The 12,080-nt window shown below is 39.8% G+C and overlaps 1 protein-coding gene across 2 annotated transcripts in view; it reads left to right on the top strand.

The window, feature by feature from the left end:
* Positions 1-12,080, top strand: part of ARMC9 (armadillo repeat containing 9) — a 72,346-nt gene that overhangs the window by 36,477 nt on the left and 23,789 nt on the right. For both annotated transcript variants that reach the window (XM_075157155.1, XM_075157156.1), the window contains 6 exons: positions 543-666; positions 2,597-2,736; positions 3,559-3,635; positions 6,758-6,832; positions 7,929-8,019; positions 9,365-9,423. In XM_075157155.1, the coding sequence (XP_075013256.1) occupies positions 543-666; positions 2,597-2,736; positions 3,559-3,635; positions 6,758-6,832; positions 7,929-8,019; positions 9,365-9,423 (566 nt within the window). The remainder of the gene's footprint in view (positions 1-542; positions 667-2,596; positions 2,737-3,558; positions 3,636-6,757; positions 6,833-7,928; positions 8,020-9,364; positions 9,424-12,080) is intronic.

The following is a 12,080-nucleotide window of genomic DNA, read 5'->3' on the forward strand; positions in this document are numbered from 1 at the left end:
CCAGGCTGTGCAGCAATAGTTAGTCCAGCTGCTCTTGCATCTTCCTGATCCTCACCTGAATAAATCTTTGTACGTCACTTCTGTTTGGTTGCATATATATGCAGCTTTGTATCTCTGCCTGTCCCAAATTAGGCCTTGGTTTGGTGCTACTTAAAGAGCTAACTATTGCTAGGAACCGAAATCCCATTTAGAGACAATAGCAGTAGGGCAACTAACTTTCCTGAGCTCTTTGGACATTTCTGTTCTTTTCCTAGAGTATACAAAACTCTGATAGATCAGAAAGCATGTACTGAAAGAGGAATAGTGGATTTTGTGTGGTACTAACTTGGCAAGTGGGGGCCTCTAATGCCCCAAGTGGCTGGATTGAATGCAACTGGTCTGCTAGACAACTCATTTGTGCAGGTTTGTTTGGGTCTTGGCACAAGATTGTGACTTGTCAGGAAGAAACTGAGGTCACTCCTGCTTACTTTTCCAAGGAGAGGGAGCTTTTCTGTCATAAGCTGATATCTCAGCATCTGTTCTTTCATCGCTTTTTGCACCAGGTCGTGTCTACCTTTCTCAGAACCCAACGTTGCTGCGAATGCTGGAGGAGAGACTGAAAGCTGAAGACAAGGATTCCCTTACATGGGAGAATGTTCTGGGGGCTCTGCAGAAATTCAGCCTCAGGTGATGAAAGCACAGCACGCAGTGGTGACAGCAGGAGAGGAAATGCAGGCTAGTTAGGCTCTGTTCAGGGACGAAAGAAGAGCACTTGATTTTCCCCTAACAGTCATCAGAACCTCTGATGACTGATGAAAGCAGTGTCATTTATTATGGAGGAAAACTCAGTTTTTCTGACTGAATTAACCTGACTTCCTACCAGCTGTCAAGACTCAAGTAAATGTACATCTGCGGTAACTGTGCTTTATATGTATTCCTTAATTAAACAAAGTTAAAATCTTAATGTAGAAAGTTCTGAAGATCCTACATAGAAAAAAAGAGTTGCATTACATTCCAAAGCATAAGGTTTTCATTATCCTTTCTGCAAACATTTTTCAGGGATTTCATCCTCATCCTGTTGATCCTCTTTCCTGGAGCTGTCTATGCACGGGCTGTCTTGTTTCTTACTTTTGTATTAGCAGTCTGACTCAAATGCCCACCACAAAAGAAATATCATGCAAAAGCAGTAAAGGGCATGATGTTGCTCCCATTTATCAAATAAGTATGATCTAGGAACTCTGTTTTCACAGTACTCAGGAGGAATATTCAGCCCTGAATAGTTAACTAAATGTAAGGAGGTATTTGGATGTGTTTAGCTCTTGTTATTTTCACTCACGTTTCTTCTAAATTAAGACTGCAAGTGTTGGGGGTTTTTTTTATTTGTTTATTTGATTTGTTGAAGAATGAGGGCTGCTTTTGGGTTTGCCTCATTTAGAACTTGTCTGGATGAAGCACACATAAATGTGCTTTGGGTAAAGTTCTGGACTGCTTCCTGACGTGATACCTTATACATATTTGAGATGAAAGAGGATAAATCTTCATACCCTACTGCTTGAAATCCTAAACCAATCTTAGAGAAAATTGTTTTTCTATTAAAGTAGTTTTTGACAGTATAAGTTGGTTTGAATTTTGGGGCCTAGGCACTAAGCTACTGAAAATTTGGAAGTTTTTTACTTTCTAAAAAATAACAGTCTTATAGAAGGTTAATTCCAGATACTTGACATGAGGGACTCTTTTTTTAATGTGGTCTGATGCTCCCTTGTTTTGCTAAGTTCATGCCATAGACCTACTGCAAGATCCAGGACTGAGAAAGTGTATGAGCTTTCAGGAGTAATGCAGATCCCAAGTACTAAGACCAGGGAAATACCTGCTTTGATCTTTGTAATTTAGACTTACTGCCCATTGGAAATAATTTGATTAAAAATGGTGTTCTTCAGTAAGACCTTTCTACCAGTATATACTTCTTTTTTGTATTGTAAAGCGAGGAATTTCTGTTGTAGAAGATCACAGTTGATCACCTGGCACTTTATTCAGTATACTCTTCGAGGGCAACTAAAGCTTGAGTTAAAAGAATACGTGATTTAAGAATCTCTAGAGAAAAGAACAAATAGATTTAAGCAAAAAATCTCATTTGTAAAATCAACAGTACAAAAGTGCTACAGTGCTATGGCTACTTATGGCAGAAGAGGTAATTAATTTGTTTTATGGGTCTGTTGTGTGTAGCTGGCTTTTTTTACCAATTTTAAGACAATTGAACATGCAATTTTAGGCGGAGTTAGAAGCCTTAGAAAATAATGAAGAACAACCATCAGTTTGCAGGTGTTTTTTTTTTTAAAAAAAAAAAAAAAGGAAACACAAAAAAACCCAACCCACCCAACAGTGTTTTAGTCCTCTAACCCTATGGGAATCTGCATTTTCAATTCCTTCAGGCTTTGTTAATTCCTTAGTTTAATTGATTCTGCCAAAATCGGTAATTTTGGTTTTTTTTGTTGGCAAGCTAGTGTATAGCAGGTAGATGAAGTAGGGTTTTAATATGCTTATATTAGCTATAAATGTATTTGAAAGCTATTTATGATGTGGTCTGATTTTTGTGGGCTTTTGTTTTTTTTAATCCTAGGCGTGCACTGCAGTCTGCAATGATCAAAGATGGGCTCATTTTCTGGCTGGTTGATGTTCTAACAGATACAGATTGCCTGTCTGATTACACGCTGGAGTATTCTGTTGCCCTGCTCATGAATCTTTGTCTGCGGAGTGCAGGTGTTTGATTTTTGAATTACATTTTGAATTACAACCTTATTGCAAGAAATGGATAGGAAAGATTGTGAATCCTTTTTTCTGATATACCTGGATTCTTTCAAGTAACTATAATTAGTAACAGGGATTCACATAACCAGAGATATTTGAGTGTTATAACCAATGCTTTTCAGCAGATCTCTTTCCCAAGAATCCCAAACTATGGAGGTTAGCTTGACCAAAATCTAAAGAATTAAGAAAACAGTTAATCAATGGAACCCTCTAAGATCTGATTCTTTTTTCATATCCACATGTGAGGACTGCCATTCCTATGTTCCAGGCCCACTTTTCAAAGGACACTTTTTACTTGTGTAAGAGAACTGTTTATATAAAAGAAAGTCAGAACTGAGTTGATCAGTAATGGCAAGGAGCTTAACCTTCACCTTGTGGAGTGAAATAGTTGCTTCGCTTCTACAATGCAGAGATTACCCCTAAGAAAATAAGGTCCTGTCTATGTCTAAGAGACTTAAAAGAAGTTTGAACTAAGTTTCCTTTTAAAAAGGAAAGTAAGGTAAGGGTGAAAAATTGACTGCTTGCCATAAGTAAAATAATGTCTTTGTTAAACTTTCTAAAATCCTTTTGTGTTGCATCCTTTCCAAGATTACAAGTGTATAAATCCAGAGTAACTCCACTGATTTCAGCTCAGTTACGCTAAGCAGCATTTGGCAGGGACAAGGAAGAGTATTGCTCTGTGTAAATTATATTTAGTACTGATTTTAAGAAGTAAGCAGCTTGCTCTGATCTGTTATATTTTTTCAAGCCTATTTATATTTTCTCCCTTTGCAGGGAAGAAAATGTGTGCAAGGATCGCAAACCATGTGCTCAAAGTTCTCTCTGATCTTCTTGGCCACGAGAATCATGAGGTATTTGTACATGGATTTAGGAAACTTTGGGTTAAGGAAAAGGTGAAAAGAAAAATTAAAGATAAAAAAAGCAAGAAAGGAAGAAATGGAAAAAAGTAAATTGGTTTTATTTCCCTTGTTATACCCTTATGTAATTAAATTGCCTGAAATTTTCCTAAAATTCACAATTATGTAGTTTCTTTTTCGTTGGGCACTGGTCTTTCTAGACATAATTATGTCTTCCTTTAACAAATGTTGGCAGCTAAGAATGAAAGTCTTTTAAATGCATAGTTATCATGCAGTCCATGTGCCTTCTTGATTGCAGTTTCTGATGCTGTTTAAATGTCATCTCACACCAAATCATCTCAAGCTTAACTAGTTCATTAGATGAACAATGTGTGATGCAAGCCATTATGCAAAACATCAGGTGCAAAGAAGCAAATTTGCTAGTAGTTTTAAGGAATATTATAAGAAAGAAGTACACCTGTGACATTCAAGCCCTAATATCTTTTTATCTACTACTTCATTTAACCTGCCACTTAACCTTTTTGTCGTTCAAGTTTCTTTTCTGTTTCCAGACACGCTTGCATATTAGATGCTAAATTAAACTACGTCAGAGGAAAATGCTAAAAATTATTAGTTATTTCTACCTAATGTTTTTCAACACATCACTCTGATATCTGCTGTATAAAGCATTGCTTCTGCTGTCTGCAGAGGGTCACTTCTTTAACCATGGGGTAAAATTCAAGGCAGGAGAAAATGCGGGCAAATATTGTATGAAGTTGAAATCATAGGGAGGCAGAATTTTTACCAGGGTATTCCAGATTGATTCCTTGATGATAGTGCAAGGTGCAATGAAATATAAAACTCTGGTGTCTCATGTTTATATACAGTGATTGTATCATCATTTTTTTTGCTTATTACTTAAAATAGAGAATAAATTTGAATTAAGCGTTTACTCCGCGTTTTGTGAATTCATTAGAAGATGTAGATCAGTTCTTTACTTGCACTGTTTAGATTCAGATGAAACTTGGCATACCTTTATTGTACTGTTTCACTAGCTTTGTTTTTATGAATGATGAGTGTTAATACAATACATACTAATACAAAATAACATCCCAGTCCCTAGACTGAAGTATTTAGAAAATGCTAACATACCATTAAAGTTTGTGCCTTAGAATGGCCTTGAAATTTCTCTCAGAGGGGGTGCATTCTTACAACCTAGTTTGCACCAGCACAGCTGATAGAAGTTTTGTTATCAAAGTCGAAGGTAGAAAGCAATGCTCTTGGGTGCCAGGAGAGCTTTCTGAGAAATTATGGAATCCTTGTGTAAATCTCAGTCCCTTATCTTTCCTTGCTTCCCCTGCTCCCAGCCTAGCTCATTGTTCATTTTTCCAAGGATATAGACAGAGGATGACCGGAAATCTTAGTGCTCCAACAGTAACCAATGTGACCCAATACAAAGGGTCACATAAGTGCTGATAAAACTAGTTTGACAGATCTGGTGGCTTTCATTAACCATAATACAGAGCTTTCATGCTAGCTGTTTTTTTTTTCCTCTGCTGAGGGACACAGAATCATGGAATCATTAAGGTTGGAAAAGACCTCTAAGATCATCGAGTCCAACCGTCAACCCAACACCATCATACCCACTACACCATGTCCCTAAGCGCCTCATCTACACGTCTTTTAAATACTTCCAGGGATGGTGACTCAACCACTTCCCTGGGCAGCCTGTTCCAAGGCCTGACCACTCTTTCAGTAAAGAAATGTTTCCTAATGTCCAATCTAAACCTCCCTTGGCGCAACTTGAGGCCGTTTCCTCTCGTCCTATCGCTTGTTACTTGGGAGAAGAGACCAACACCCACCTCGCTACAACCTCCTTTCAGGTAGTTGTAGAGCGCGATGAGGTCTCCCCTCAGCCTCCTCTTCTCCAGGCTAAACAATCCCAGTTCCCTCAGCCGCTCCTCATCAGACTTGGGCTCCAGGCCCTTCACCAGCTTCGTTGCCCTTCTCTGGACACACCTCAGCACCTCAATGTCCTTTTTGTAGTGAGGGGCCCAAAACTGAACACAGGATTCGAGGTGCGGCCTCACCAGTGCCGAGCACAGGGGCACGATCGCCTCCCTGCTCCTGCTGGCCACACTATTTCTGATACAGGCCAGGATGCCATTGGCCTTCTTGGCCACCTGGGCACACTGCTGGCTCATGTTCAGCCGGCTGTCAACCAGCACCCCCAGGTCCTTTTCCTCTGGGCAGCTTTCCAGCCACTCTTCCCCAAGCCTGGGGTTGTTGTGGCCGAAGTGCAGGACCCGGCACTTGGCCTTGTTGAACCTCATACAGTTGGCCTCAGCCCATCGATCCAGCCTGTCCAGGTCCCTCTGCAGAGCCTTCCTACCCTCCAGCAGATCAACACTCCCGCCCAGCTTGGTGTCATCTGCAAACTTACTGAGGGAGCACTCGATCCCCTCGTCCAGATCATTGATAAAGATATTGAACAGGACTGGCCCCAAAACTGAGCCCTGAGGAACACCGCTCGTGACCGGCCGCCAACTGGATTTAACTCCGTTCACCACAACTCTCTGGGCTCGGCCGTCCAGCCAGTTTTTTACCCAGCAAAGAGTGTACCTGTCTAAGCCATGAGCCGCCAGCTTCTCTGTAACAGTAACAGGCAGCAGAGCGAGAGGATGTTTGAAGCTGCTACAGCTTTTATCATCCTGACTAAGGCTGCAATGCTTGAAAGCCTGTCTTGAGCTCATGCTGACACAGTCTTGTCCCTGTTCTTTGTTGTATTTTTTGTACTGCCACTAGTGTTTGTCAGAAACTAACCTTCTTTGGGTTTTTGGGGGTTTGTTTTGTTTCGTTTTGGTTTTAGGGCTATGTCAATTTGCAGGAATACATTTTCATAAGGGGTGGGGGGGAAATCTGCATGCAGTAGTACTGATTTAGATCAACCATATCACAGTATATTTGCATCCTAAAAGTTCACTGCTTCCCAAGTGGGAATTTTTGCAAGTGCAGGCTAGCCTGATTAAACTCTCTGAATATAGTTGTTCTGCACCTTCAGTCTTAAATTTTGCTTATAGTCAACTGGGGTGAATGTAAGAGTTTTTCTTAGTGGTATGACTATTTCTTCCTCTTAGATACAACCGTATGTGAATGGAACCCTGTATAGCATTCTTGCCATCCCTTCTGTCCGAGAAGAAGCCAGAGCAATGGTAAGAAGTGCTGCTTTGCATAGCACAAAAATCAATGCATATGCCAAAGATGGCACGCACACAGGTACCTATTGAGCAGTGTGCAGCAGGGTTGTGAGGTAGGGGCCATGGCATTTGAGAAGGGAATCCACAGGAGGCCCTCCACCTTTGATATTCAGGCAGGTATGAATGTATGTCTCAAACATTTTTGCCATATTTGGTCTTTTCCTGGAAGTGGAGCCCCAGCATTGTGAAGGATTCTATCTAAATTATAAATTAAAGGTGTTATTTTAGAATAGTGTTGTCCATCTAGCATTTTATAGACTGGATGTGGCCCAGGAGATGCTTTCAGCTGACTTGCTACTTCTTCCCCTTATTTAACTCATTCTGCACCAGTGAATAGCCGCTAAGAGGATTAGTTCCTCTTGCTGCTTTTGTTTCTGCCTGGTATAGACATGATTAGCTGAGGAAGGCAGCAGGAGGAAGGTTTTAGCAGAACTAGGAATTGATCTCCTGTGAAAGTTAGTCTAATGGTAATGAATGTGTTTCGACTTCTGGATTTGAGGAAGCCGTTCCAGTGACAGCAGTGTACCTTTATATCTTAAGGATTAACCTAGAGAGTTATGCAGACATAATTGTTGTCAGATGTTTTACCTCACAAAGCACAGAGGATTGGAAGTAATCTTAAATAATTAAGGACACAACATCAAGGCCCTGGCCAAGGGGCCACAAAGAGAGAAACCGGGTTTAAGAGAAGGTCAAAGTTGGTACTGCTTTTTGCTTTCCTTCTCTGAACCTTGCACTGTTGTATCTGTGAATGCAAATTTGCCCTTTTCTGTTGACCACTGTGTACTGAGTCCAGAAGGCAGAAGCAGCAGATCTATTGTAAAAATTTGCTGTTCATCATGGATACTTCTGTATTTAAACCTAGAAGCAATCCAGACAGCATATTTCTTTTGTCTTTGGGAAGTATATGGACAAAATGGAGTGTGGACATGGTGGTTTGTTTCCCACTACCTTTGTTTTTCCTGACAAAACAATGACATTTTAGCTAACAAAACTCTGTCACTGTGGTCACATGAAATACTAATCTAGCAATGTTTTCCACTACATACAGGGAATGGAAGAAATTCTGCGCTGCTTTATCAAGGAAGGAAATGCAGAGATGATCCGACAGATTGAATTTATTATCAAGCAGCTCAATTCAGGTCAGAAGAACAGATGCAGCTATCTGAGCTGTAAATCTTTCACAAAAGCTATAAGAAATCTCATGTTTTTACTTGGCGTTGAAACTCTCAAAGAATAACAATAGTGTGATGGTCTGAGAGAGGGTGAATAGTGAATGTCAGGATTTGAATTTCAGATGAATTTTAAAATCTCCTTTTGTGTTACAATTATAAAGAAGAAATAAAAGGCTGACTAGATCTCAATTCCAAAGTTTTGGGACTGTAAATAGAATGACCTTGACTGTAAATAGAATGACCTTGACTGTTTTCTTTCATGTTAGTGGCCTCACAGTAATGAGAGACTGCTGTCAACTGCAAAAATGAACAGGTGATACAATTTGTAAAGCAGGATTTAGGGATTAGGTCTGTCTCTGCTTACCTCTTGCTCTATTGAGGAGTGTAGCTTTGTTAATCTGAAATGGCTTATCTTGAACAGGGGGCAGAGACCATCCTTTTTGGAGAGTATGTTGATGGGTCCTAGGAGCTGTAGATGCTGTGTTAATACAGACAAGTATGAGGAGGTGGAATATTTATTGTATTTTCTGTTCCCTGTGGCTGAAAGGAAGGCGGAAGAAAGAGAACGCAAGTAATGAAAAGGAGGTGAATTCTGATTAAATCTTTCTGTACAGTAAAAATAGAACAAGTTTGACTGCTTTCTTTGGCTTTTGGAAAGAGCAGAAGACAGCATATCTTATGGTCCTAGCTTGTAGCAGAACAAATAAAGTATTTAAGCACTATACTGCCACTATGCAATATTTGTTTATCAAGGTTATGGATTGCTCCTCTTCTACCTGTGAATGGTATTTTTAAAAGGTTTTGCCTAATTGGTGAGTAAAAGTTGAGCGTACAGATTTCCAGTATAAGCCTGGCTGCTTTTTTCTAAGGAAATGAGTTTGTCCAAAAGTTACAATAAGTATTCTACGTGAGTACTATCTTTTTATGTATAAAAGTAGTATAGTATTGAAGTGTTTGTAGGGAGAAGTAGAGTCTTTTATTAAAAATTAATTGAAAAATAGACAAACTTGCAAGTGCATACACTTTCATTCAAGTCTTGTCGGTAAATACACTGAGGCATCATAGTGCGATTTATGAGAAAAGAACTATTCCAGAGTGTTTCTGTTTCTGCCATTTTCCCAAATATGAGTTGATTTCAGTGATCTCTAGAATGCTTTAAAGGAGCAAATAATTCCAATAGTTGTCCTGAAAAGAATGGGATGTCTATATGAGAAGCAAGCTAAATCTTACTGTTGTAAAACAGGAGCAATAACTAGAGATTCTGTTAAGTTGCACAGGTACTCTTACACCATTTTGTTTTGCTTCTTTCTAGAAGAGCCATTAAATGATAGTGTTGTGTCTGATGATGAAGAGGAAGACGAGGATGAGGAAGTAAGTTTAAAGGCCTTCAGGTACCTTTTAGAAAAATCCTTAACCTTTTAGACAGAAAATATTTGTGTCAATAAGCCAGACTTTGTTTTTTTGGGTGGGTTAATTTTTTGGTTTGGTTTGGTTTTTTTACTTTTACTTAAATACCAGGGTGTATTAACAAGAAAATTGGATCTGTTTTCATTACCTTATCCATTTGAAGTCCTACCCCTTTATTTTGGCAAGTCACTACCTCTGTGATAAATAAAGGATTATAGCTTGAAATAAGTAAAGAGGTGAGGAGTTACTGTAGCAGTAGAAATCTTGCTTTCAAGAAGACCCATTTCAGCAGTGTCGTGGTTTAACCCCAGCCAGCAAAAATAAACCCCACGCAGCCGCACGATCACCCCCCCCTCTGGTGGGATGGGGGAGAGAATCGGGAGGGCACAAGTAGGAAAGCTCCCGGGTTGAGATAAAAACAGTTTAATAATTGAAATAAAACTAAGTAGAACAGTAATAATAACAATGAGAACAGCAACAATAACAGAATACACAGAGCAGGCAATGCACAACGCAACTGCTCGCTGACCGCCGACCGCGTGTCGCGAACGCGGGCGAGCCCCCCCCAGACACCTGGTTTTTATACTGAGCATGATGTCACATGGTGTAGAACACCCCATTGGCCAGCTGGGTCCACCACCCCGGCTGTGCTCCCGCCTCCCGGTGCAAGCATCACCCAGCAACAGCCAAAGCATCAATGGGCCATCAACGCTCCTTTCACACCGAACCCAAAACACAGCACCCCCCGCAAGCTACTGGGAAGAAAGTTAACCCTGTCCCAGCCGGAACCGGGACAAGCAGTTAAAAATAAAGGAAGCAAATGAACCAGTATATTGCCAGAATAGTTTATAAACAGGTTGTTACTTTTTCTTAAGGTATCATGATCTGTTCAGGGTGTGACTTCTTCTTTTGCTGTTTAGAAACTTTAAAATATATTTAATAAACTGTCTGTATGTAATGATGGAAAACAGTAATTACAAATTAAGAAACAAATCCCATAAAAAGAGAAAAGGAAAAAAAGAGAGAAAGTAAGCGTGAGAAACTATGTCATAGTAAATATAAACTGGTTAGCTGTCTATTTCTAGCTCTGCTAATAAACACATTTTATACCAATACTTCAGCATTTTTTAAGAAGCTGTCTGCATAGAATAATGGAATCCTAGGTGTAGACAGCATATTTGATCATCTAAATAAACAAGCAAAGCAAGATGTAAACAATGCAGTAAAGACTGTTAAACCCAGTTTTCACTGGTGATGTTGCCCTTGCTACGTTGCCATAAGTGCACAAAGGGGTTTGAAAATATACTGTGTAGACAGTTACATGGGAGTTTTATCTGAAAGAAGTCTACCACATAGCACTTTTCTTTTATTGAAAAGTCTTGCATGAGAAATTTAAAAGAACAGCTACAGTAGATGTCCTTGGAATTGTGTTTGAACATATTTAGATGGGTGTACATGTGCATGTACGTTTATATCGTATATCTGCCCTGAAGAGGTCAGTGGCATTGAGAGTTAGTGATCTCTGCAAAACGTTCTTCTATTAGAAATATTACTGGAGAACATATTTACTGAAACCCAAGTTTTTAGACAAAAAGTAAGTTTTTGTCGTGAACCAACAAAGAACAAAACACACAAAACTTACCAAGTTAGTTGCGTTCACGTTCTACTAGCTTGTTGCACATTAGTGCAAATGCTAGTGAACAGCGACAACCATGCTACAGTGTAAAACTTGCCTTGTTACTGCAGGCTGACTGAGTGCATTTTCAAGTGCACGTTGAGCCTTTGGTGTTTTGAAAGCAGAGAAAAATGTAAGTATCCCGCTTGTAAAAGGTTGGTGTGCTCTCAGCTGCCATGAAGTGCAGCACCTTGCAGGATCCAGCCTTCGCCTGGCAGCGTCCAGGGAATTTTTGCACTGGTTGCACTATTTAGCTAGTTTCTGTGTTGTGGCCCAATAGGTGGTGAACATGTGAACAAATTACCCTTGTGACTTTGCCTAAATTTAGAGCTATGTGGAAATTCTACGTTCAGAGCTACAAGGAAGTTTTATTTAACAATTGGCTCTCCCCCTTTTGTTCTAAGGGGGTACAGCAAACTGTTGTTTTCTAATAGGATTAGATTATTTGTTTCACCTTCTGCAGTCCTGAAGTGGGTTTTCAGTAATCTTTCCACTCCTCCCACACAAAATCAATGCTTGGTGTCAAGATGGGCTTTCTGGGGAGTAATCGCTATAACTTCCCATTGTTTAATATGCTGCTTAACATCCTTTAACTGATGGTGTATCGTGAGAATCCAAGGTGGTGACATTTCTGCTTGAACTCTAGTACACTTTTTTGAAAGATACTGTGTTCTGTTGGGAAAGCACAGAGATAAGGAACTCCTTCATTGAAGGTGTGGCATTGAATTGCATGATAGTGTTGAACACTTTCATTACTTTACCTGCTCTTGGGAATGAAAGGAAGGTGAATTCTCCTATTCAGTCATACCCCCTAGACAAATTGCTGCTGCTCACAATTCCAGCCAACGCTCTAGGTCAAATCATTTTGAAATGCGTTTTTACCACTGAACCATCATGTGATTAAAACGGACTTCTATCACTTCTTATTATTTGACTCAAAAACAGC

This window comes from Calonectris borealis, chromosome 9 (genome assembly GCF_964195595.1).
Source record: "Calonectris borealis chromosome 9, bCalBor7.hap1.2, whole genome shotgun sequence".
Classification (NCBI taxonomy): Eukaryota; Metazoa; Chordata; class Aves; order Procellariiformes; family Procellariidae; genus Calonectris; species Calonectris borealis.